The 27,415-nt window shown below is 48.8% G+C and overlaps 1 protein-coding gene across 9 annotated transcripts in view; it reads right to left on the bottom strand.

The window, feature by feature from the left end:
* GLI2 (GLI family zinc finger 2) overlaps positions 1-27,415 on the bottom strand; it is a 203,995-nt gene that overhangs the window by 70,236 nt on the left and 106,344 nt on the right. Inside the window, exon 1 of one of the 9 annotated variants that reach the window (XM_068687465.1) lies at positions 23,544-23,662. The exons of the other annotated variants lie outside the window; for them this stretch is intronic. Within the exon in view, the coding sequence (XP_068543566.1) occupies positions 23,544-23,574 (31 nt within the window). The 5' untranslated portion in view covers positions 23,575-23,662. Of the gene's footprint in view, positions 1-23,543; positions 23,663-27,415 lie in introns of those variants that run through there. 9 annotated transcript variants of the gene reach the window in all.

Raw genomic sequence — 27,415 nt, 5'->3', positions numbered from 1 at the left:
TTTAATCTAATCAAGGCGATCTTTTGTTTAGCATTATCTGCTTTGCGGTGGCAGAGGATTTACCAAACCCAAGCAATCTTTGCAGATTTAACCCCAAAGCTGCCCAATTAGCGCTAATGATGATTGCTTTACACTGAGTGAGGAAGCTTTTAGCGGGAGGCCTGGCGAATGCCTTCCCCCAGGAAAAATCCAGGCCACGCTGCTGCGAGGAGGCACTGAGGGACATCTCCCAAGGTCCCACAGCACTGGGACAACAGAAAAACTCCCACGGATAGAAGAGAAAAACTGAAGGAGAAATCAAAGCAGCACCCAAGGGGCAGGGCCGATGGAAAAACAGGGTGTTTTCTCACAGAAATAACATCGCTCCTCATTAAGGCTGTGGCACGCAGCTCCTGGGGTGAAGCACACGCCGGCGAGGCTGGGAGGCCCCACCTTGCCCCCAACTGCTCCTCCTGCAGGAATGCGTCTGCTCCGCCGCACCGCCCGATAAGGGGAAAGACGTCGCTACCTGTCCCCACTTGTCAGAACTGATTTTCTGGCCAAGGTTTATGAGCAAGACACGGACCTCCCACTGCTCTATTCTCATCCTTGCCTATTCAAAGGCCAGCCAACCCTCTGGCTTCAAAGGGAAGAGATATGAAGCAGAAATGTAGGTTTAAAGGGGATGTCCCTTTGCCGAAAATCCCAGGAATCGGGGAGGGAGGCATCAGAAACAGGCATTTTTTGAGGATGATGCAGGCTTTTGATTATCTCTGCAGATAAACCTGCACTTCAAGAGAAACACACACTGCACGTAGGGGTTTGTACAGCGAGCAAAGGAGCCGTTCTTACATCACCCACCGCAGCTGCTCTTTTTGAGCCCGAAAAGGAGAATTAGGAAGGGTCAAACAAACTTTTTCTATTCCAAATACTTCAAGCTTCACTTTATCACTTAAAAAAAGGCAGCAGAAGAAAAGAAATCAGACCCGTTACCACTGAATCAGGTTTCACTTGTGGTTCACTTTGATAAAAATAAGTTGGAAAGCCCTTTCTCCAGTGAGAGCGGCAGAGCTGGAAACAAGGAGCGGTCCCCAGTGGCAGGGACAGACTCAGATGGGGGAAGCCCAAACATTCACTCCCTGCAACTCGTCTGCAGCTGGGGTGCTGCAGCAAGACCAGGGCTCGGAGACAGCCCAGAAGACCCCCCCACACCCTCTGTGCCACCTGATGTGCTCAGGGCTCCTGGGGGTTTATCTAAAGCACGTGCATGCTGCCGAGCCATCAGGTTGGCTGAGACGTGGTTTTCCTACGGGTGTCCGGCAGCCTCCTCCCGGAACAAGCTCCTTTTGCCATCAGCATGGTCATTTTGCAATCAACAGGAGAAGTCATTTGTTGAAGAAAAAAAGTAAAAGATTGCTGTCAGAATAATTCAATACCTATCATGTTGTGTTTTTTTTTTTTTTTTTTTTTTTTTTCTAACAGATTTGCAAAGCCACCCATACTACAAAAGGGAAAAAACAAACAGCGGCCTCTTGAGATGCCTTTTGGCTTGATTTCCTATGATTATTATGATGCGTGACACGGATTTCATAAGGGGATCACAAGCTGCCTTGCAAAGACTAACAAAACTCCTTAGTAAGACAAACAATGCTCACATGTGTTTTTTTCACTTGAGTAGGGCTGAAACAGAGTAAAGCAACATAACTTGCCCAAGCCTATACAGTCAAACATACAGCAGGTCCCAGAGAAAACCTCAACCACAGCAGGCAGAAACTGCAACTTTATCTGAAAAAGGCTTTGGAGCCCCGGGGGACTGGATTGGTTTGGATTAATGGCAGAAAAACTTCTCCAAACAACAGCTCACGCGATCCTGTCACTGCGGTGTCATTAGCAGCTTTGCGCCAACAGCTGACCCAGAAAAAATGAGACGGGGATGTGCCAGAAGATGCTGGTGAGCATCAGCAAGGGTTTACGCAGCAGCAGCAGCGCGGTGCTGGCTCAGCTCACCTCCCTGTCACTGGCAGTGGTGGGATGCTGCTTAATGCGACACTGAAGCTTGTACTTCTTATTTTCCAGATTCCAGCTCCTTTGAAAAGGATAACAGGGAAACAACCACTACGAGCTTCTAAGACACAAGAAGAGGCACTTTTTAGCTTTCCCCATCTCTGAAGCAAAGGCCCTTCTCGCTGCCCATATTTTCTCTTGGATATCAGAGTCTCTCTCTCCTCTCAAAGGTGAGGTTAAAGCTACAACAAACCTGATGTGCCCTTCACTCACTCATTACCCAAAGCAGCCCAAAGCATCAAGCATTAGTAAAATCAGAGGTGACATTCATTTTTAAAGCCCCCAACTTAAAGGGACGCATTTTGGCATCCAACAACTCTACTCTGGCAAACGTCAGGTTTGTCCTGAAACATCACACAGTGAATTGTGCTTTGCTCCACAGCCTTAGTGCAAAGATCTTTCTCACTTCAGAGCTGCTGGGCTCCAGAGCGCCCAGTCCTGGCATGGAGGCAGGGGAGGTGAACCCGTCCCTGGGTGCATGAGTGTGTGGGTGGCTCCTGGAGCCCCCGTGCCTGCCTCTGCGAGCGTCCTGGTGTTGTGCTTGGATCGCTGCCCCTCCAGCAAAGTGCTGCAGGGCCATAGGTGTCGGCGAGGGAGGTGTTTTTGTGTTCATGTGACGTCCCCAGAATAATGATCTCGCTGTTTAAGTGAGTTGAGCGAATGAATAAGCACAAGAAAAACATCTTTGCTGAAAGCACAGCCAAAGTTAATGCACCATTAATAATGGCCCGGGTGAATTATTGGAAGAGATAATAGGGCTGGGGTCAGGGAAGGTCTGAGACAAAGAACGGGGAAAATTGGGTCACAGAAACATGACAGAGCAGATCACACTGGTGCGCCTGTGGGATTCTCCTCGGATGAAGTCATGTACCGCCACGCCGAATATTAACTGCTCCACAGGGACAGCCATTCCCACAGCCACCCCTCCGGGCGGCATGGGGAGGGGGCTGGGGCACACACAGGCAGCAGCCTCCTCTCAGCTCCACCAAGCCCCCGTCAGAGAGCTGAGCGTCAAACACTGTTTTGCTGCTTTGCAAAATACGCCGGGTGCGCACTTACCTCCAAAAGAGATAACTACATGGTTGCAAGTTACACCAACGTGCACGTTTTCTAAGTGCAGAGGTGTGCCAGAGGGACAGCTGCCCTCCCTGGATGGCAGCACCGTGGTCCCAGTGGAGCCATCTCAGGTGCTTCAGCAGCCTTCAAAACCCCAGTGTGAATCGGAGCGGCCGTGAGGCTGCAGCCTCTGCTCCAGCCTGCCTCCACGATGCTCAATTACTGACTAACCTCGCCGTGTCAGAATTTCCCCTCCTTAAAATGGAGATAATAATACCTCCCCACCTCAGAGGTTTGGTTAATGTTTATACAGCGCTTTAAAAATGATGTGGTAATTAAGTGCTCAGTATTATTATATCAACGTGTATAATGACTCCGGCAGACAGCACTATAAACAGGGCTGCACCGTGCATGCTTTTCTTTTGTTTGGCTTGTTAGCATTTGGTTTGGTTTTCATACAGCATACTTCAATTATTATCGGTTAATTATTACGTTGTTTTATTACCTGTTCAGTGGCTTTGACAAAAATAGAAGAGGAACTTCATGGGTAAAACCATGGCAAAGATTCATTCTGGCCTGCTACGAACATTAAGGGAAGGATAAATGGGAGGCGGGCTCCCACCAGCGCACCCAAGGGAGACCCTTCTCCCACCCCAGCTATTACAGACCGTTTTGAAGCACATCCAACCAGCTGTTCATATCCAGTGGGAGCCAGAACCAGTTTTCTCTTCTTCTAACACGTGTAATGAGGAAAGACGGTGGCAGCCTGATTCATCAAACTATTTTTTTTCAGACAACACCTCAGGATGCTGGAGGAGGCAATGTGCTTAGTGTAAACATAGGTCACACACAGCAGAAGCCAAATTACCCATTAAGGTGAGAAACAAAGAGAAAAAAAAACAACTTCTACAGGACAAATACCTCTGGTGATGGTAACTACCTTGTAGGGGTAGTGGGGAGGGAGATGGGGAAGCAGCCGGGCTGGGATGCAGATATATGCCAAGCGTAAAAGAAATAATCAAAAATGTCTTACCCTTTTTCAGCTGCCAAACCGCACACATGCACACACAAAAACAAGAAAAAAATAAACTCAGAACAAGCATTATAGCAGAGACAGCTCAAAGCACCTGCAGGACAGAGTCAGTGTGACTTTACACTCAGAGAAACTGAGGCACGGCAAGGAGCAGACTACGGAAATGAGGACATGGGCTTTGGATGCCCATGGGGACGCAGTGCATACTTTATGCAGAATAAAGCACCTTCCTAGGTTTGCCTGCATAATAAAAGCTGTTATAAAAGCCATGAGACACAGCAAACCTCCCCCATGAGCCCCCAGGTGACCCCCAGAGCTGGCCAGCCCAGTGGCTCAGTCCCCACAAAATTTCTTCCCCAGCCCAAGAAGGAGGCAGAGTGCTTAAATGAACTGGGGCCTGAATGGAAGCAAGGTAGTCTTGCTCATCATAACGTTGGTCCCATCCTGGAGCTCCACACGGGGCTCCTCAGCTTCCTCCTCCGCGCCACGTGACCGTCATTAGGGACATTAAACCTGTCAGTCCTTTCCTGGGCACGAGAGCTGGAACAATTACAGTGAGGCTAAAAATGGCCTTTCCCTCTCCACGGAAAATTTAGATTAAAAATGTAAGAGTTCATTGACATTTTCTACAGAGAAGACGACTCTTACCATTAAGAAATCAAACCCTGAAATCCCTCAGCTGCTGTCTGCTGGCTCTGAAGCGCTGCCTGGGGGCTTGGCCCCCACAGGTCTGGGGGCAGACATCCCACTGCCACCTCCCTGCCAGGGGCAGCCCGGCTGCTGATGGTGGGGACACGAGGACACCAGGACCTCTGCAACGTCCCTGCACCGGAGCTGGTGGCTTCGCAGCACGCTTCACACGTGACCAAAGCTGTATGGTTTTGGAGCGCTTTCCTTCTCGGCAAGAAAACAGATTTTCTGCAGCCAGCAGACAACTCTGTGAAAGTAGTTTCAGACATTCAGGTAGGCATCTGTGAATAAAAGCGATGAATTATTTATTATTCTACAAGGATTCCTAGGGTCTTCGGGTTACTGCTACGTAGGAGCCATAAGGGGGTGAATGCGTATTTTTTAAATAAGGTGCAAGAAGGGCTCTCGGCATCCAGGTTTGGCCGGGGAATCCCACAGCAGGGTGCCCAGGTCTGCCTGACACGGAGCGCGATAATTAGCGATGTCTCCAGAGCAGCATTGCTGCCACCAGCCGTCATCTGCAGCCCTAAATAGCCTGAGCCGGCGGGAGACTGAAAAGCAGAGCCATTTTCCGTTAGAAAAACTTCTTCCAGAAACCTGCAGCTGCTGTCAGAAACAGCCCAGAAGAGAGCAGGGTGGTTTACGTGCTATTATACTCTAGAAAACAAGAAGAACGTGGAAGTGATGAACTTGGAGTACTTTGACTTTTTTACAGTGACATCTGCCAACACGGGAAGTTTCTGAAACAGATCGCCGAGGACTTTCACTTCCTGGGAAATTAAAAAAAAAAGAAAAAAAAAGAAAAAAACTTTTTCTGCTAAGCCAGCCTTGGATCCTTTCTTGGGACAAAACAAACCATCGGCAAAGTGACGGCACGTTTCTACCTCCGTGCTGATTTCCAGAGCTAGAGTTTCCCACTGGCACTGGCTCTCTGTGAGACGAATGAGGAGCTGCAGCTACTGAACAGCAGAAAACAAAACTGAGAAGGCCTAGTGCAGCTTATTAATTCCGCAGGTCTCGAGCTGCAAACGTTGAGAGTCTTGAAAATCACTTAATTGCCCGGCTCGTCATGCCAAGATGTATTTTGAGGACGCTGCCAATCTGACGGTTATTAACAAACAAGGCAGCCACAAGCCCCGACTGCACCGAGATCCCGGGTACTTCTCATGTGCCGCATCCCAACAGGAAGTACTTAATAAGAATAATAATATCCCGAAAGGCCAACCTACGGCAGTGCAATTAAAAAGCTTTTCTGTCTCACTTTGAGGGGGGAAAAAAAAATGAGGGGGAAATTAAAATCAGACAGGAAATTCCACTAGAACAAGCTGGCTTATGTCCTAATAACACAGGGCTGTGCCAACTCCTCCAGAAAGCAGAGGAGGGGAAAGAAAAAAAAAAGAAAAAGAAAGAAAGAAAAAAAAAAAAAAGAAAAAAGCAGCCCTCTAGACTGACTTGGATCTGAAGCTACATTGTGGAGCAGCCGCGGCTGCAATTCTAAAGGGAGAAAGGCAGCAGCAGCAGCGAATAAAAGGCAGTTTGCTTTGCTAGCAAGTCGCAGTTTTATAATCTAACTCTTGTATTACAGCGTGGCCAACGCCGCTTTGTCGAGCAAACACGCGGCCTGGGAAGCTCGGAGGGCCAGATGGATCCTGGGGCTTGTTCTCCCAACAGCTGCCGCGGGAGAATGGAGGGAAGAACAAAACCACACCAAGCAGCTCGGAAGGCACCCCGGGGTGCGAGGGGCGGGCAGGCGGAGGGGCAGAGCAGCTGGTGGCTCGCTGGTGCCTGCCTGGACGGGGGCTGCATGCGCTCCCGGCTGCGGGAGAAGAATCGGGATCTCAAGAGCATCTCTGCAAACATATGGGTCCCTCAAGAAAGATACATTTATAGAAGGAAGCGTGCCTGTGAGTTTAGGGGAGAAGTTTTCTCCACACGCTGTTATTATCCTGCCCGCTCGGCAGCCGGTAGCATCCTAATGCAGTAAGCGCCCGCACCTCCAGCTGATGCAGCAATTTCCAGAAATAAAAAATAAAAAAAAAGGGCCGAGGGGATTTGCCATTGCGTGCTCTGTGCTCTGGGACTAGGCCAATGAACGGCAAACTCTTTCAGCAGCATCTTCCCCCATGCATGTCATATGAAGGCTCATTTCACAGCAGGAGCCACATCCCTTAGAGCAGTTCGTGAGCGTAGCTGTGCTGCTCTGTATGACTCCGCTGCTGCTGTGGCTTGCATCTGAGCAAACCTTTCCTCGGCTCTCAAAAGTGCAACAGCTTCTGATCATCAGTAATACAAAAGGCTAAGCTGTAATTTGCTATTAGGTGGAGGCACTGTGGAGAAGGCACTAACCGGCATTTGTAAGCGGGAGGCAGCAGGAGCCCCAGAGGACTCTGATGCCCTCGGCTGCATCCAACACAACCAACCCCAGGGTCTCTGCAGGGTGAGATGCAGAGGGATGGGGCCCAGCAGCCTCAGGCTGTTGCAACCACCCTGTCTGAGTACCGGGGGGCAAAAGTGGTCAATGAGAAGGGAGGGAGAGTGCAGCGCTCTCTGCACGACACTTTGCCTCCGACAGTGGGTCTAGCAGAGCCCTGACCGTGCGCCTTCCAGTCATGCAAATAAAAGCTTATTCACGAGCATCATCCCAAGCTGCATCCCTCAGAGCGGGACTACCGATGGGGATGTCTTTTAGCATCCAAACGGAGCCTGCCTCACGCCCCCAGCCACGCGTTCACACCCTTCCCTGGAGGTGGCACGGGTGCTCACACAGTCACACGCCTAGCCAGCTCAGGGAGTTCATCCAGTTGAAAACTAATCACCTGAAATTGTATTGCATGGGTTTTTGGCTGGATCTACTCCCTGAACCAGTTTTCCGGGAGATGGCTGGTGCGAGAATGAGCGAAGAAGGCTCTCAGGCTGCAGTCCAGCCACCACTTCCAGCCCCAGCTGCCACTGAGAGCAGCTCTTTTGACCTCCTTTGGCGACTTGTCCCCACATCAAGGCACTCTGTTATGGGGCCAGGCTGGTTCTGTGTGGCCTCATGGCTGACCGAGCCCCACTAACCCAGCACGTCCCCTCCTGAAGTCAGCTGGGTGAGCTTCACGTCTGGCCCCAAGGTGCCTGTCCTGGGGACACAGCTGCCTCCGGCGCTGGCCAGACTGTGCTTATGAGAAGGTGACCTAAAACTAAACCACCAAGTCACAGAGTGGATGAGGTCAGAAGGGACCTCTGGAGGCCACCCCCTGCTCCAGCAGGGCCACCCCGAGCAGGGGGCCCAGCTCCACATCCTGGTGCCTTCTGGAGATCTCTGAGGAGACTCCACCAACTCCCTGGGCAGTCTGTGCCAGTGCTCAGCCACCCACCCAGCACAGAAGTGCTGCCTGATGGTCAGATGGAGCCTCCTGCGTGCCAGTTTGTGCCCACTGCCAGTTTGTTCCCACTGCCAGTTTGTGTCCACCGTACATCTCCCCACATCCATCGGGACGGATGGATTTGTCCAGGTGCGACAATGCACCGGGAGCTGTTGGCACAAGGAGCCGGCACAACTTGCAGGAGCTGGAAAGCAGCCTTAGAGAAGAAAAACTCCCAAGCACACGCTCAAAAGCCGTGCAAGCGCAGGTGCCGGTGCCAGCAAGAGCGGGCACGCCAGCCTGCCCCGAGCACAGACCTACCTGAGCGGCCCCTGGCACCACGGGGCTGCCTGCTGCCATCGCGGGGACACCCGTCCCTGTCATGCCACAAAGCCTGTCTCGATCTTTCGGGAGAAGGCTGTGCTTCAAATGCAACGCTGGCATTTCTAGCCTCTCCGATCCAAACCACAGAAGCAAGTTTGCTTTCTTTATGCATATGCTCCTCCAGGCACTAAAACAAACTGAAATCAAACTGCTCCTATAGGCAATGGCTTGAAAAATTTCCCCTCTGTATGAAAGGTCTGTTTATATCGTTTGTAAAATCGAACACATCAAGCCTGGAAAAACCCCATATGGAGTCTGCTGTGTGTTTTGACCGAAGTTCTTTCTGGAAATGGAAGCAAAGAAGCCTGCTTTCTGCTAGAGTCATGACAAAACCGCAGGGCCGGGTATTTTGCTTGCACTTACAGCCAGGTGATAAGCATCTCAGTGGCCTTCAGAGAAGAATTTTGGGAGGTTTCGCGCTCCCCGACATCAGTCCCCAAAGCACTCCCAGTCCATAAAGACAGAGCAGATAGTGCATGAGCTGGCTTTTAGCCACGCGCCCGGCAGCCCGCCGCTCTCAGCCAGGCGCGAGGGCTGAGGAGCAGGGGGGTGAGGAAGTTATCTGTTTTACCCAGCTGTGCTTTTGGTGCAGGCTAATAACGGCCATGTATCATCCTGCCTCGGCCTGCAAATTCTCCGACTGGTGTTAAAAATGGTCCCGGTGCAGTTTGCAGTGGATTCTCTGGGCAGCTCATGCAAAGTGCGGGTTGTTAGCATGCTGCTTGTGTAATGAGGGCGCTTAAGACGGGAAGGGGTCTCTGGAAGGTCCTGAAGAGTGATTGCAGTTCAGGAGACTCACCCACCTGGCAACACGCTGATTTATGGCCTGCTCAGTTAATAGCCCTGCTTAACACAGGAGTTTGTCGAGATTAAGTAATTGCCTGAAACAAAAAGTTTATTATCTTTAAGTCTCTGCTGATGAATGACTGGGTGTTGGAAGAATCATGTGAAAGATCATCTGTGATTCCCTCCCACTTTGGGGGGGAGGGAGGGGGAAGAAAAAGAGTAAGATTTTTGAAAACCAGATTTTCCAAAGGAGTTTGGAAGTTTGCAATTTACACTGAAACACGATCAGAGACATTTACAAGCAGAAGGGTTCACATATCAGCTGCCATCTAATAAATAGCTCAAGTAATAACATAGCTCTGTGATGCATTTTTCCCAAGAATTGCAAAATATTTTGTAAACCTTAATTAATACCACCCCTTGTGAGATAACCGATCCTGTCACACAGTAATAAGGTTAGGAATGAATCAAGATGCAAAGCCTGTTTCATTTTTATATATAACATAGTGGCCTTTCCCATCCTAGAAAAGTCTGGAAATTTTCCAGTCTAGAAAGCACCGCAAATAAGTGTGAAGTTAAAAGATGCCGCACACCAAATTCTGCTGCAATTACTACTCCTCTCTGTTTCCAGATGCTCAGCAAGGTTAAAAGGCTTGATGATGGTCACACACTTACGCTGCCCCATGAAGCTGAGCCCCACAGTGTACCTTGGCTCCCCATTGCCTTTGCACCCCCAGATTTGCTCAGGGTTGGCCTGTGAGCACCGGCACGTGGCTGCAGGGTTGGGCCAGGAGGGGAGCAGGACTGGCAGAAGTCCCCGTCCCGAGAGCAGCCCCTCGTGGTGTTCCCACAGCCCCTGGTGCCAGCCCCGCTGTCCCTCCTCACATCACTTCGAAGCAATAAAAATGGAACTTGGCTGCAGCTTTCCCTAGCTCTTCTCATATTACCTTTTAATCCAAATACATATGGTTCAGGGAGCACTGAGAGGCTTGCATGAAAGGATGCACACTGAGAGAATGCAAACCCCCCCCAGAAAAAGAGGATGAGCTCTGCAAGGCTCCCTTGGCCCCAACATGCACACCCCCGCTCCCCAACATATTAATCAAGAGCCTGACGAGATTCCTTTTGAAATCCCCCAAAAGATTTCCGCAGACTTCAGTGGTGTTTGGATCAGGCTACAAATTCAGAATAAATCACAAACTGGCTACATCTGCCAAGTTTATTTCTTTCTTTTCCAGGTTTCAGAACAAATCCATTTTACTGCTGGGAAAAAGCAGAATGAAATAACCGACGAGTTCAAATATCCTGTATCACTCCCCATATTAATTCAGTCAGTCAATCTATCCCATAACTTTGGGAAGCGAAGCAGATTACTTTGGCCAGATCAAAACACAAAAACCGGACTGTTTCATTTATGTGCATTTCGTTATTTAATACAGCCTGCGCAAGCCTCTTTCTCTCAGGCTAAAAGTGACACTTTTGGGAACTAAAGTTAACCACAGACCTAAACTAAGCTAGGAGAAACCAAATGACATCTGCCCTGAGACAGCCTAATGATTACCACAGCCCCCATCTAATCAAACATTGAATTATTGCCATTTTCCTGGGTAGACAGGGAGCAATTTTGAAGTGGCGCTCTTATTCAAAACCTTCTAATCTTAAAGGATGCACAAAACCAAATTACTTCAAAATGTGGCCCCAATCAAAAGATTTTTGCAACAGCAGGATTGTTTTTAATGACACCAGGGATTCTGAAACAGGTCTCTTCAACCTCATTTTTGCATAAATTGGGATGGTTTTATTAATTTGTGGCTAATTCATTTTTTAAGCTGTCTAGCACTGACAGCAAATTCCCCACTTGTAAAAGACCGTGTTTAACTCCCAAGTTTGCAGATTCGGCAGCACTTGCCTTTTTTTAATATTTGTCCTCAGTGAGTAGAAAAAGGAGCAGCTTCCCCACCTCTGATCAGAGCCTGACTGACGTCTGCTGATAGCTTCATGTTAGCTTGGGAGATCTGCAAGATGGGAAGCCTCCTCTGGCAAACAGCTGCAGATGTCTTTTCAGGTTTTATTTAGTTCATTCACTGTCTGCAAAAAGCAATGTTAGCACTGGTTTTGAGTTGGAAAGCCACTGCACAATGAATATGGCACCATGTTGGACTTTATTCTCATTTTCGGTCTTGTTCTAGCATAAAATCACCACAAAATTATGCAATGTAGCAATACCTGCAGAGGACAAGCAAGCCAGCCAGCTAGCCTGGCAGGAGAAGCTTGAGGAAGACTCTTGGATTTGCCCTCACCTGCTCCTTTGGGGCTCATTGCACCATTTCAGGATGAGAACTGCACAATTGCTTGTGTAGCCTTCTTGTTGGAAGAATCTGGAGTTGGGGTGGGTGGAGAGGCATCTCCACTTTGTTGGGCCCCTGAACTAGGACGACGGCACAAGTGGGCATATCGAGTTCCTCAGAAATGCAGCACTGGCAGATCAAAACACCTGCGAGCACCGTTTCACTGACAGCGCACTTCTAACGTTGAAACAGGGACTGCTATCAGGCTGTTAGCACAGGCACTTTACTTTGAAGTATCTGCTGTAATTCTTGCATTTTCCCTCCTGACTCTGGTACTTGTTTGGCTCCAGTTATTTCTGTAATTTTCCTTCCCCATGTCCCAGGGCAAAACTCAGACTGTAATATACCCATGCAGAGTGCTGCGGGTATGTGCACCCTCTCTGTGTGCCCCGCTTTTATCAGGCATGGTATTTTCAAACAGGAATGCAGGTTTTCAACCCTGGTGATGTCAGATCTCGGATTTTCCCATGAGAAAATCCCTTACAGGTCCTCTGCCTTCAAGTGAGTCATTGCTGCTGCCCTGCTGAGGTTCCCGCACTCCCCTCTCCTGTGCAACCCGCCCGGTGCGGCAGGCGTGTTGGCATCTGCTAACAGGCTTCCCGGGCCGTCACCTGGATGTGATCGGGGAGACAAAAGAGTAGCTGATGAATCCTGTTTACAGAGAAGTTGTGATCGACTTGCGTTTGCCTCCAGCCGTTGGGCTTGATGGCTCAGATACACCCTATGTGAGCGCTCATCCTCTGAGCCCATAGTATTCCTGTTTGAAGTCATTTTATAGGATGTAAGACCTCCAGAAAATCAGAGGTGATATTTTACTGCTTGTGAGTGTGGCTGCATTAGCAGGTGAGGAAGCAGCAGCCCTTAATCTCTGCATTCACATCACCATGTGTCACAGCACCTGCAGCATTGCACTGGGAGCAACCTTCAGCCTGCTTCGCCCATCCCGAGAGGGACAGGGTTTGGCACAGACTGGCTGTGTCCCTGGGACATGGGCACCCACAATTGGGGAGCACCCACTGGTGTACACAGGTGAGCAGTTGAACTGCTGTGGTGCATGTCTCTGAGCGCGTGAGCAAGTCTTTTCCCACTGCCAACCCCAATTTCAGAGCTCTTCATCTGTAGGCAAATACACCTGCGTGTGCATAAAAGGAGATGGGATCTGCACCGCAGATAAGGAAGACAAAGAAACCCCATTTCATGAAGAGTCACTTTGTTTCTCGGGGCCCGAGTGTGCCAGATACACACCAACATGAAACCTCACTAGGGCTTTTGAGGGAGAGGAAGGGAAGAGAAGGCCTGGATAAACACACACTGCCATCGTGCTGGTGGTCCAAGCCACAGCTGATGAAGGTGAAGGCACATCCAACCAGGCTGGTGGATTCCCAGCACCATCACGTTTCTCCAGAAATCAGCTGGCAGCACAAATCCTGCTGTATTCACTTTGAAAAAGATTGGGGGGAAGACGAGGAGGAAGAAATCGAGCTGGTGAAGCCAAGATGTGAAGGAAGTGCAAGACAAGCTGTTACGGAGACCCCTCTAAATTATTCACTGAACTACAATGACTGCAAATGGTTATTGCTATGTTTAATTATTTGCACACTTTCCTGTGAGACTTTCAGCTGGCCAGCAAGCAAATTTGTGGGCACAATTTTCTGGATTACCGGGTTTTCTCCATTTCTCAGGGTGCATTCTTGTCTTATCTTCTTTTGACTTTCTCTCATCTACGATCAACACAAGCCACATCCATAGCCAAAAAGAGTTGCCAAACGTAGCTTTGCCAGTACATGTAAGTGCTAATTATCATCATTACTAATCTGTTGGGACCACAGCTTCCAGCCGCCGTGTGCCGAGGAGGGACCTCTGCAGCATGACCCAATTCACGGGCATCCCAAACAGGCTCTCCTGGCAGGCACTGCGGGGTTGACATACGGCTGGGAAATACAGGCAGATTGGTCAACACGGTTCCCTCTGACTCAAATGGCTATGTGCTCATACAAAAGAAATCTGTTAATACTTGTGCAAATAAGGGACACTAACTGCTCCGTTGCCAAATATTGTTTTGTTGTCAAATCAGCATTCACCCTCAGCTACATGAAATTCTTTTTTCTAATCAGTGCCTGGTCTCAGGAAACCCTTAATTTATTAGCTGTAAACCCAGTTTTGCTACACTTACTTAAGCCCGGTAATACTGTACTTTGCAAACAGTTCCACCAGATTAATGGAGCTCCAGATGGGGCTGGATGGCAGATTTAGGCTTTTAAACAACAGCTTTCAGTTCAGGAAAGCAATGCTGTACACCCTCGCCTACACACCATGCAGTTACCCCTCTCCTTTCGCAGCCTGAACTTCTCAGCAGCGTGATGCACATGTCCCAGCCCTGTTCTGCAGGACCAGGTCTCCATCCATCACACCAGGAGTGCCAGCCCTGCTCCAGCCCTGGTCAGAAATAACGGGATGCTCCACTGCCCACACAGCGACATGCTGGGAGCATCCCTGGGCTGCCGGGTGGGGAGAAGAGCACAGGGCAATCTGCTTTGGGAAAGGTCAGGACGGCTCCCCTGGCATCCTAAGTAAAGTTCTGTGACTTCAGCTCCCAGCGGAGACAAAACGCCCGTTTTTATCACCTCACCTCATGCTGGGTCTACAGGGAAGTGAAAGGCGAGCACAGCGCCTGCTAATATCTTTAACCACATTTACTGAAACCTTTTGACACCAAGGCTATTTTTATTAGCTAAGTGCACTGCGCCAGTATCAGAATGCAAGTTTTACTGCTTACAGCTCAGCCTTGCAAAAAGCCTTTTCCAGTCACTGTCTGTGGCAACGATAAGCCGTAACGAGGCCCTGGTACCTCCTAGCACAGCCTGGCACTTGGAGCAGCTGCAGGCATCCCCCCCATCGCTCCCCTCCCCTGCAGAGCTGCCCACGCTACACCTCAGGTCCAGAGCCAGAGACATGCCTTTCTGTTTAATAAACCTGGACACATTTCCTTTCCAAGCCCTGCCTCAGTTTCCCCAGTAGCAAAACAGAGAAAAAAAGTTGCCCTTAGTTTTACAAAAAATCATTCAGCAACTGTAATAATGCCTGCAAAGTGCTTAAAACAAAGCTTTGACAGAAACGCAGGCACACATATGTAAAACTCTTAAATTTTAATTTTTGTTTCGTAATTACATGGGATTCCCTACTTGCCTATTCTTCTTGCCTGGAACTGCTGGCTCTTACAACCCAGTAAACTGCATCCCACGTGAGTAACAGTAGTTGACAGCGATACAATCTTAGAGCCTAACACCCTCGGAGCATCGCATGCAACACCAATATTGAGAAACCGGGAACCCGAACAGATGCAGTCAGACCGCTCGCGGTGGGAGTTCGGAGACAAATAATTCAACCTTTCATCACTCTCTAATCCCAGGAAAGATATCGAGGTTAAACTACTAAGAAAAACACGGGGAGCGTTAAGCAACTTGGAATTCACTTTGGAAAGGTGTAATTAGCCCGCTAGCGCTGGTCACCCATTTGAAGAAGTTGAACCCACAGCAATTTCTCCCTTCCCAAGAGGCACGGTCCGCGTAGACGCGCTTGCTGCCTGCGGCTGCGGCATGGGCTCCCTCGCTCTGTAATTGCTCCTTTATTGTGAGCTACCACGAAAGGCTCCAGGCGTTCCCCACGGACCTTGCCCTTGATCTGGGTTAAGATACTTTGACCTGTGATCCTTTATAATAAATGATATCCCTCAGTTAAAGAATGCTGCCTTCAACAATATGGGCCTGCCCTCAGGAAGTGGGAAAGGAATTTTCCTGCAAAGGCAGATTAAGGAAATTCCACGCAAATTTCATGCATTTTGAATAATCTTCTGAACCGTGACGAACCAGCTTCCCCTTGCAGGGATCCTGCTCCAAATTGCTGCAGGAGACAAATCTCGCTGTTGCTTCCTTGGTGGCAAAGCACACTGCTTTTCTTGGACTCAGCATGTTGGACTGAGCACAGTGCTCGGTGCCGCTCATCCCTCAAGCAGGCAGAAAACACTGCCTGCCCTGCCTGTCCTCGTACACTTGTGTGCATCCCCTTCATCACAACGACTGTGGGTGGTCTCCTTTTTCACCTCCAGGTCCCTCCCCAGCTCCTTCCTTAGGGGATTCCCAGCTTGGAGGGTGCCAACACTCACCAGTGTCCCCACCAAGCCCCTTCTCCACCTCTCAGACATCATCACTGCTCTTGTGCACATCCCCACCACCCTTGGGCACCCAAAAGCATCCTCCCCCTGGCCATACACCAACTCTCACAGCACCCTTCCCTGCATGTCCAGGCTATGCCTCCCCAGCACATCTGGGGCTCAGTCCTTGGGTTTTGGACTTTCAGCCAACATCCTTGCCAAGGTAAGGTCACCTCATGCTCTCCTTTTAACGGTGTCAAAATGAGAAGCAGCACACGAACGTCATCAAATTTTACAATTTTTGTTTTCTGAAGAAAATTATAAATTTAAAGGGACATGGTTGTGTTGGCTGAACAAAAGCATTTTGTCCCTGAGTACTTTGAAGTGACAGGGAATCCTGTGAGACTGTAAAAGTTTTAAAACATTACTTTTTTTTTTTTTTTTTTTCACGGATCCTCCAGTTTATGCCTTCCTGAGCCTCATGCAAATATCAGATGAGAAAACTTAAAGATTAAAAAAAAAAAAAAAAATAAAAGAAGACTTAGGAGTCTTTTACATGCAGCAATGCTAATGAGACTGCAGCCACAAGGAGTGGAGGCAGAGGAGAACAGTGTTTTAGTGTATATGTCAGCCCTGGTGAGTGCTTTCAACAGAGGAAGCAAATAAAATATTTTGCCAGGCTGCTGAAACGGTATGACGGTAGGACAAACCCCTGCACAGCTTTACATACTGGAAAATAAAAAATGTAAGCAATTACCAATTGTCATTACTAAAGCTAAACTAGGCAATATTCAGCGATGATGTTATTTTCCTAGCAATCAACTTGACAACGAACGATACAGGAAGGGGTATTTTGAAAAGGATGCCACTACCTTGTTCCAAGTAAGTCATGTATGATTTTGAGATCTTATTTCAATGGAAAGTTTTGAAAATGCATATTGCGGTTAAAGGCAAAGCCACCAACAGCACACTAGCAGCCTGACATAAAGTCTATTGAAATCAATGGGAGTCTTTCCACCGACTTCATTGGGTTTGGGATCAAATCCTCGAGGAGAATAAGCTATTCTGCAATATCCATTATTACGGAAGTCTTTGTCCTGGTAATTAGATGCCGGGAGAGCGCGGGGCGATTGTCGGGCGCGCTGATCACTCACCCATGGAGACCCGCGCTCAGCGCCTGCTTGGGTCCCGCTCAAAGAGGGGCTGCCGATTCCCACTGGCGCTCGCCCGCGCTCCCAGCCCTGCCGCCGCCAGGTAGACGGGAAGGAGAGGGCAGAGGTGGGGGCTAAGGCAGTAGAAACGTGCTGAGTGCTTGCCCGAATTTCTCTGGCCCCTGCCCTCCCCTCTGAGCCCTCCATCTTCCCAAGAGCCATCACGCACGCAAAGCGTTTTCAGGGGAAATGCGGGTAGCCAGCGGGATGTGGGGCCTCACAAAGCTCCTCTGTACGGCCCGGGGCAGCGCGCCGAGCGTCATCGGGGCTGCTGACTACCCAGGGAGCACGCCTCCGTGTTTACATCTCATTTCTAAGGTTAAAACATACGGCTCCTTGGGGGATACGGCCGGGGGAGGGACTGCGAGTCCCCTGCAAGCAAAGCACAAACAGAAAGGGCAAGCGATGCAAAAAGGACGCCCACCAAGAAGTGATATCTTTGGCTCGCTGTGAATATGGGACTCCACACCATTTGCAGCTGATGGAAAAGACTGCAGAGCTTGAATTCTCAGGGGCAATAGCAAATGGCGGTACAGAACCTGAAGGGTCTGGTTTCTATGATGTGTCCTGCACCCATTCTTTGGGGAAAAACACTGAAGCAAACACCAAAAGATACCCCAACAAACCAAACCCTCTGAAAACCAACAACACCCTATCCTAGGTGGTAGGAACTCACCAGAAACCAAGCAACCCCCAGTCACTGAGCCCTTTTGAAAGCCACAAAGAGAAGCCATTTATCTCACAGGAGCGGATCACACCTCCTCCACCTTGCAGGTCTCTGCACAGTCTCTCTCTCCCCATAAAGGCGATGCAGGGGAACAAGGGGAGGGGAGGGGATCAGACTGGGTGGCCCGGCTCGCCTGCCGCAGAGAGGCCATTTCTCTCCTCGACTATTGAGGAGGCCTGGAGAGAGCCATTTCCTATTCAGCCACTTAAAGCGAGGAGCCTCGTGTCCCGCAGACAGAGCTCAGCTCCAGTGATGAGGTTCAATGCAGAGTGAGCAGACCCGAGCTCATCAGTTTGAAAAAAAAAAAAAAAGAAAAACAACAGAAGGAAATTCACTCTTTGTGTCTGGAATGAAGACAATATGGGTTGATAGCTCAGTCTCCTCCCATAAAAAACCTGCAAGCCGCCAAATAACTCTGATAGGTCTCAGGTTAAGGCAATGAAAGACGTTCCTTGGGCAGTGAAAGTGGAGTTGTGGTACTCCTCGCTGCGGGACGGGGCTCACATTAAAACGACATGCAGGTGAAGCAGCAAGAGGCTCCGCTTCATTCCTAGGTACCTGGGCAAAGCCGACGGCCTTAGAAGCACCCCTCAGTCCAACCAAAAGCCATTACCATGCACCGCACCCCAGCTCTGCACCCATTTATCTCTCTGCCTTTGCCTGGCTTCAATGCCTGAGATACAAGGTCTCGCCTCCACCGCTCCCCATCTTGGGTGTCACAAGATTTAGGAAGAGAGGCTGGAAGCAGCCTACAAGAATGAATAATTAAATCAACTGAGCTGGCTGTGTCTGGATGAGCCTTGGCCATGTGGGTGCAGCCCCTGCCTCAGGCCTGGCGGGGAAGCGGAGGCCAGTGTCAAAGTGGGAGCGAACCCGCGCAGCCAAAATCGCGGCCTCCCTCCCTCCCTTCCTGCGCCGCGCCGACATTTTAGAGCTCTGCAAAAGCTATTTGCAGCGAGAGGCTTTCCTGTAAAACGTAAATGAGTACCAGCTGCCCAGACACACTACTAGCACAGCCTCCCTCCTCGGACGGGCTGTGATCTCCTGAAAGGCCGCCTGCCTGGCGGGCCATGAGTGTCTGTCTGTCTGTCTGTCTGGTAGAGACGCTCGGGAGCTGCCCTATGAAAAGGCAGCAGTGTTTTCCCGTTGAGGTGTCAGCTTGTAAGCAAAGTAAGTGCTTTTCACCCTCGGAGGAAAAAAAGTCGCTTTTTATCATCGCTGATATTTATTTAAACAAGCCTCTGTCTACCAGGCCCGCTGTGTGTGACCCAGGAAGGACAGCTGGCTCTGCGCGACTGTCGCCGGCCCTGGGCTGTGCCCACCCGTGGCTGTGTCTCAAGCAGAGCACTCCCACCCCGACGCCATGCTCAGCCCCCGCCAGCTGAAATATTTTTTTTTAAATTTACCTTGGAAATAATATTTCCTGGCAGGGTATTAATGCCCTTTTCAATGCTGAAAAGAAAATCCGAACAGCAGCACGCAAGCAGCAGCCAACTGCCTTAGCAATGAGCGCGGTACCTGCTTTGTACCTAAATATTCGTAACTTGCTAATACTGACATCAATACTCGGTTTTACTTCACCTTCATGTTTTATCTGTTTAAATATTTACCAGGCCTTCAACCCTAGAACATTGAAGCAGTGTCTTACTCTTCTTGCACCGACACAGCAGAGCAGATTTGTTTCTCTCACCGCACATGGACAAACGCAAACACCAGATAGCACTGCTTGCTCCTGCTGTTCCCCAGACTTCAGTAACCACAGCACAAGGGGACACTGGGATTTCACACCTCCCCATAGGGGCCAAGTGTGAGCTGTGCCACAGGTCAGCACCCCAGATAACAACAGCTCTGGCACAGTTGTGCAAAAGACTGTGAAAAGGGCGATGCTGACATGCTGGCTTCACAGCTGGCAGAATTTGCCTGTGGAGAGTTTTAACACCTGAAATTATCTGCAGGTGCCTCGTGGTGTCCTGTCCACTGCCTGGCCAGCTGCCAGCCCCACAGGGCTGCTGCCATCCCGGGGGGCAGAGACCTCTGCGCCCGTCCCATTCCTGCCCTCCAACCACCGTGAACTTGAGGCATCAGGAATGCTAATCGCTGCTCGGCTGAACATTTCCCCGTAATAACCTTTAATGACTCTGTAATTACTCTTTAAACCATTGACTTTGCAATCATTTTTTAATTCCCCTTTGCCACATCGCTCCCTGTGCTACCAAGCTGGAAGCTGAACGGTAAGTGAATATTAGCCCGCGAAGGCGAGGGTTGCGCTGCTAATGCAGGCGCTTTGAAAGAGTTGGGAGGGCGGGGGGGAGGGTAGGGCGGAAACAAAAAGCACAGCAAGATTTTCCCCAAATTGGTTTCCCTCAAAACAAAGCCCTACCACTCTGCTAAGCCGCTTTAGGGAGCATTTGGAAGAAGCTGGGCTCCCTCGGCGACTTGCTCCGCTCACTCTGCAAATAGAGTCCCGCGCTGCAAGCGCCGACTTCCAGTTGAAACAAATATTAGAAGCTACGTGGTGATAATTCAGGGCGAAGGCAAGCCCCTCGATGAATGAACCCAGCCGAATGCGCCCCATTGGAAAGCCGTATTTCATCGGGGGGATACAGAAGCAGTAAAAGAAACTTGAGTGTCCAGGACTCAGCGTGAAGCCAGCACAAAGCAGGCAGGGACGGGCAGTTTCTTTTCAAGCCTTCGCCCCCAGGAACAATGGCCCTATTGCAGCCACCCTTTGCTTTTCTTCCCGCGATTAACATGCAGCCCATGAGGGAAGAATGGGAATTTATTCCGCAGTTAAGATTCCAGAGGTGCTATCGGGTCAGGTGGCTAATCGTTAAATCAAACTGCTGTCATCTTCATTCAGGGCCCATCACCCGGGGCCGCGTTATTACTTGGGTTTATGCAAAATAAACAGCTTTGCTAAACATTCCTCTAAAAGGGGGTCAAATAAAGAAGGGAAGGAGGAGATACACCAACAGCACCAAGCAGATCCTGCATCCCCGCCACCCCCGCTCTGTCCTGGGCTGATTAGATGGGGATGGGGGAAGGAAGGGTTTCATCGAGTTTTTACGCCTTTGTTTTTATCAGCAGGCTGTTTTTTTCTTTTATAATTCCACTCAAGGCTCCTTAGTGAGTACTGTTAACTTATTCTTGTCTGGGTCTGGCTAATTCAGTTTCTTTCTTGAACTACATAGACTTACAATTCTGTATTTTCTATAGGTGAACTCAGCCATAAGAAATCTCTTATAACTCCTCCATAAAAGACAATCTCTCAGAAGCTTCCTTCAAGACACATATAGAGATGCTTAACACAAGGCGCTCAGAAGGAATGTTAATTGCGGTGTGGCACACATGCATTTTTGGATCAGCGGGTTAGGAAAGCCTGGGCTTGCTGCTCTGACAGGTAGCGAAGGAGAGAAGGGCTGCTGAAGTGTTCCCGACTGCAAGTGGACCAGGGTCCTTGCGAGGGAACATATGTGCTGATGGGTGTGTGGGGTCAGAGAGAAAACTGGGATTTTGCAACAGGAACAGAAATGGCATCTCCCCCATCTCCCTGGCATCCCCCATCTTCCTGGCATCATTTTCTTTCCAGGCTGGTCTCAAAAAGCCCATTTTCAAGGATATTCAATGCACAGATCCAAATAGTGGCTAACTCATCCTAGTCCCTCCTGCCATGAGCAGCGCATCAAGGACCCTTCACAAACCATCCAAGCACTGCACTCCCACGATGCACAGGACAGACTGGTGTGCCCAGCAGCCCGACTTCCCTAAAACACTGGGCACGATGTACAACTGGGGCTGGTGAGAGCAGAAATACTGTCCTCTGTATCGGTCCAACTGCACAGAATGAGGCCCGTTTAAAGCAGAATGATACCCACTGAAAGTGAAGCTGTCTGCTGCTCCAGTTCCTCCACACTAGCAGCAGTCAAAAAAAAAAAAAAAAAAAAAAAAGAAAGAAAAAGGAAAAACAACACACCAACCAACCACGAACAAAAAAACCCACACGAACAAAAAAAACCCACCCTCATGATTAACATTCATCTGCTTTGAAAGAAACTTTTAAAAATGTGTTTTTGTTCTCTGCGGCTTGTCGATCCCAGGCAAAAAGTCAAAACTGGGATTAAAACCAAGCGGCTGTAGCCAGGAGACTGTCACTTCTGGTTTCTCTTCCCTCAAGGATTAAAAAGTTACTTTTAATTAATGTTGTTTCAAGATGTCAAGCCGGGTGCTGCTGCCCCCAGCGCTGTCTCTGAAGGCGGGCAAGCAGCGCCAGCTTGCTCCAGCCCTCTGTGCTGTCGTAAGGGGCTGTCCCCAGGGCCGGGCATCGCTGCCCACACACACCTATGGGTCTGCCTAGGGTGGGGAAAACCCCAGCTTGGAAATGCACTCACTCAACCCCAGACACCCCTGCACAGGTTGAGCAGCCATTGCAAAAATATTTTCATTGCCTCAGCTCCCCGGAGAGATGCATTGATCCTTGCCGAGCGCTGAAAGCCTGTTTCATGTATGAAGAAATCCCCTCCTAGCCCAAACATCAAAACAACTGAGTGTGAGTCCAGCTTTGCAGAATTATGCCGGGTTATTCCTGGACTATACACAAACTGGATGCTAAACACACACCGGGGCGTATGACTAACACATGTCGCTTCCTTCCTGCATGCTCTGGCAGCAAGTTCAATTGAAACAGGACTGTCTGAAAAATCCTGCCCCAAAAGGTCAGACACAGAGAGTGTCTCGGCCCTTCTGGAGTTTCACAGGGAATCTGGTATGAGGGAAAATTACGGCGAGCAAAAAGTGAAGCAGAAATGTGACCACAGCCCTGACCTCTGATTGAAAATGCCTCATTGCTAGCTCAACCACAGGCAGACAGACATGATTTAATCCAACTTTTTTACTCCTCTCGCTGCACAGAACTTGCTCGCTCTTTTGCTGCTCCTCGGGGGTATGAAACATTTTTTATCCACCCACGGTAGCCAAGGTACATACGCCACAACCACCAACTATGAATTTATTCAAGGTGTGCTTAGAACTTGGCCAATAAAACGCAAAGCGGTTTAAGGTGCCCTGGAACATTTTTACATCGCATGTCCGAGGAGTCGTACCTGTGCAGGCATTTGGAGAAGGGTACAAAGCCACACGTGCTGGGGAGTTCCCTAAACAAAGGCTCAGAAGAATTGGGAAGACCCGGACAGGGCCCCCCAGTCCCCCAGTAACTGGCGAGATGCAGCACAAAAGCTACCCCCAGCCCTCCCCACAAGTGACACGCTTGTGCTTAAGGCAGAAAACATGAATAAGCAGGTCACCGCTCACCTTAAAGCAGCCTCCCCAGCTGATGGAGAGGCAGCAAGAACAGTTACAGCAGCCAATTTCCCATCCTCCGCCAGCGGGAGAGAAAGGGCTGAATCTCCCGAGTGCTCGAAGAGGCGGCAGTGCAAGCAGCAGGCAGGCAGCAGGGCTGAGAGGCACCAGCCTGAGCCTGGCAGCCTGGGATCAGAGGAGATTTGAGCACTCTGTGAGCAAAAGCCAGTGTAAAGTTTTTGCCATTGACAACTTTCCTAGTATTGCTTTTTTTTTTTTTTTTTTTCCCTATTTTTTTTTCTCTTTTGCAGGACTTGTTGCTTGTGAGAAATATACTGTATGGATTATCTCCCATATAAGCCTATCCATTTGCAAGCAACTGAAAGCAGCCAGGAAGCAAATGATTACAATTAAAGCAATCAAGCAAGCAAGCCCCTTTGTCGCGCTGAGACAAGTGGCAAGCGATAACTTACCTCTGTGTATGATATGGAAAGAATTGTTCATCAGCTTGGGATCATCTCACTCCACCGAACAGGAGGACTGGAGCCATGTGACCACATTAAAAAAAAAAGGGGGGATAGAGAGGGAGGCAAAAAAAAAGAGCGAGAGCGAGCGATCCCATTCATCTATAGATTGTTGAGGGTCGACATAATGAGTTCTGCAAACTGGACCAAGCAGCTCTGCAAGGCATTATTGCTAGTAAATAAATCACTTAGCAGGAGAAGAAAATGCATGTATAAATCTTCTGTCCTGGTAGAAGACATGTTTCACTAGCAACTACCTCCTGAATAACATGCCAAGAAAGCCAATAGAGAGAGTTTGTGAATGCATGTCCAAAGCTTCTTAGCAAACTGTCATATTGATCTAGCACAGCCTAAGGAAGCCTAAGAAGACTCAAGGAGTTTGGGCAAATGCTTCTATTAGTGTTCCCCTCCTCTTAAGAGTTTGCTGAGACGGCACTTCAGTGTTTCCCAAGTAGTGCACCTCCGACCCTGGCAATCCATCAAGTGAATGCAAATTGCGGACCAGACAAAACCAGGCAAACAGCAATGCTGCTTAATAATAATGTACTCCCAAAGAGAAGGACTTCCTCTACAATGATTGCTGTGTACACATTTAAACTAAACACCCAAACTTCTTATTAGCCTCATCATGATTTGTGTTTTTGTTCCCTTTGAAATGCTCCAAAGTAAATGGTACAAGTTTACTCAAGGCTAACCTCAAACAGTAGGCTTTCTGAACTGTGCAAACGAACAAAAGTTGGGCTATATATAGATGGCCCACGTTTATTATAAGTCCCTTTTGAAAACCAACACCCAGCAAAGTAGAGCTAAGGAGCATGTTTGAAAAGAAAATAATCTCGGTAATCACCACTCTCTCCACATTCGGCCTGACCAGGCCTAATTTGGTGGGGATTGTCCAGGACAAAGCCATGAGGCAGCTTCCTTAAAGGTCCATCTCCAGCCACATAATTAGTGGGAGTCAGCTCGAATCAGGGGAGATTTTCTTCTCATCTACGCAAGGTGTTCCTGCTGCCCTAACTGTTGGTCTCTTTCTCAGCGCCTTTTACGTGGGGGGAAAAAGAAGGAAAAAAAGAAAAAGGGCTCAGCAGTGCTTATTTATACATTGCATGTTAAACACTGAAAGTGGTCCCAAGAGCATGGGGTAGCCCAAAATATCTCAGAGCCAGGACTGACCTTCTGCGAAAGCACTTTTGATGTAGCTCTTAAGAAATGTGGTTATTACAGAGTGTTTGTTTTAAACTCTTTTTAATGGATCAACCAGACCTACATGGAGAAACTCACTAGATTATATTTAACCTTGTTAATTTAACTCAAGAATTAATGACTATATTCTAATGAGCTTTCCATTCATGGCTTTTCGCTTGGATTTGCAAAATCTCTTCTGTACAATGGAAGTTTTCCTACCTGCTATAACGGGAACATTACCAAAGTATCTAAGTGCTTAGGTTTGGCTCAGTTTGGACTGTTGCTACTGGATTTTTTAGCTTAGAAAGGAAAAACACTGCCACACACATGCTGAGATTTGTATGGGCTCATGAGAAATCCGAATACATGAAGGAGAACACAGCAAGTGCTGGCCGATATGCACTGGCAGCAGTGCTTCTCTTCTGAGGGCATCAAAATCGCTTTTCCATGGAGTTGGGCCAAACCTATGTTTGAATCATTGCCTTCAAAGGCCCATTCCAAAACATGTGTAGAAGCCCTCTAAGGCTACCAAGGTGGAGCTGCAATAGCAAACTGCTCCTTGTTAAAGAAAAAAAAAAAAAGGCAAAACCATCCAAGAGCATTAAAAATCCATCAGTAGAAAAATGAATAAGTAAACCAGCAGGTACATCTGAATCCAGTTTCATTCCCCATATTCTCAGCCACTTAGTGCTTATTCTTGAGCACTGTGGAAATCTTCAGTGATGAGCACTGATACTACAGTATGTCCAGTTGCCTGTGAAATGGTGCCCACTGGCACTTGGTGACATGATGATATAAAACTACTCTGATACAGACCAAGACTGACACAATGCAGCCACAGAGCCATCACCCTGTGTTGCCAGACAAAAACACAGCGAAGTATCCACCAAAGCCTAGGTTGAAAGACAGTTTGTGATCACTCCTTCCTGACCACTCGGTCATACAAACTCACTGTAAAGATTGCTGGAGCCAGACATCGTAATGTTGCTGCAGGAGCACTGCCCGAGCCAAGAAGGAAAAAAAAAAAAAAAAAAAAAAAAAAAGAAATTTGGCACCCTAGGATGATTCGAGCTGATTCCTAAGCAGTCAGGCCAAAAGCATCAGAGCTAATTATGAAATAGCAGGGCTTTGCCAATGCAGATCCTGAGGGTGGGTTTCAACATCATTTCTGTTCCTCTTTTACATCATGAACAGCAAAACTGGCAACCTGTTGGTGACTTTGGGAAACATTATGCCAAGAATAAAATATGACCCAAATGACCATCATCCCTCAAACACACAACAGAGCAGAAGCAAGAAGAGGGCAGCCACAGCCTTGCTGTTGGCCCAAACTTCAGTCAACCTAAACATCACCCAGCTTCCTTGGGATGTGGCCGACAGCCTGGGCTGCTCCAGAAACCAGCCCAGCACGAGCTGGACCTGTGCTAACGAGCAAGTTATTATATTCCTAGTGGGAACATGCCAACATTTTCCTGGCCTTGACTTAATGGGTGTAAATGTGTTTACATGTCTTTGCTGCCACTAATGTGTCTGAATACCACAGTTCCCAAGCAGGAAGCCATTGATGACTGGGTGTGAGCAAAATATAAAATAGCCTGTTTATGGCACACCATTCACTAGTACGAGGAGCACAGCAACCAAACTGTCTTGGAGAGCCTTAGAGGGAAGCCACACTCCAAATCTGTACCTTCTGTAGAGCAGGTTGAAGAGGGTGTAACGGCCTCACCACACTCAGGGAAATATGTCAAGAACATTTAAAGATATTCTGAAGGTCCAAGTTGAGACTTCTGTTTCCAGACTGCTTTCCCAAAGTCCTCATGCTAGTGTAACATTCAGCATGCCTGCTTCAAGCCAGACAACCTACAATAATATGAATGTATTAAAATAGCAGCTTTGCTGTTTAGTTCATTTTGTTGATGTCTCTGACTTAAAAGCCTCTATTGCTGAGCTGCTGTTGTCTTCTACCAGTGTCCTCATTCTGGCACAGCCATTTCGGACTGGGAGGTATCCAACAAACCACTGCTTCATTTTCATTTCACTTTTTGACCAAAGTAGCCACAGAACAAGATACATAGAATTATGGGATCACAGAATATCCTGAGTTGGAAGGGACCCACAAGAATCATTAAGTCCAACTCCTGGATTCACACAGGATTACCTAAAAACCAAATGTATCTGTGAGTGTTGTCCTTCTTGAACTTCAGCTTCTTGAACTTCAGCAGGCTCAGTGCTGTGGCCACTGCCCTGGGGGGCCTGTCCCAGTGCCTGACCACCCTCTGGGTGCAGAACCTTTCCCTAACCCCCAGCCTGACCCTCCCCTGTCCCAGCTCCATGCCGTTCCCTCGGGTCCTGTCGCTGTCCCCAGAGAGCAGAGCTCAGCGCCTGCCCCTCTGCTCCCCTCCTGAGGGAGCTGCAGGCCGCCATGGGGCCTCCCCTCAGCCTGCTCTGCTCAGAGCTGAACAGACCAAGGGACCTCAGCTGACCGTCATACATCTTCCCTCTAGACCCTTCACCACCTTTGCTGCCCTCCTTTGGACTATCTCTAATAGTTTAATGTCCTGATACTGTGGCACACAAAATTGCACACAGTACTCGAATTGAGGCCACAGGGCCCACCACAACACATTTCTTTGGTA

Source organism: Anas acuta, chromosome 6 (assembly GCF_963932015.1).
Source record: "Anas acuta chromosome 6, bAnaAcu1.1, whole genome shotgun sequence".
Lineage (NCBI taxonomy): Eukaryota > Metazoa > Chordata > Aves > Anseriformes > Anatidae > Anas > Anas acuta.
This window is presented reverse-complemented; position numbering and strand designations above follow the sequence as displayed.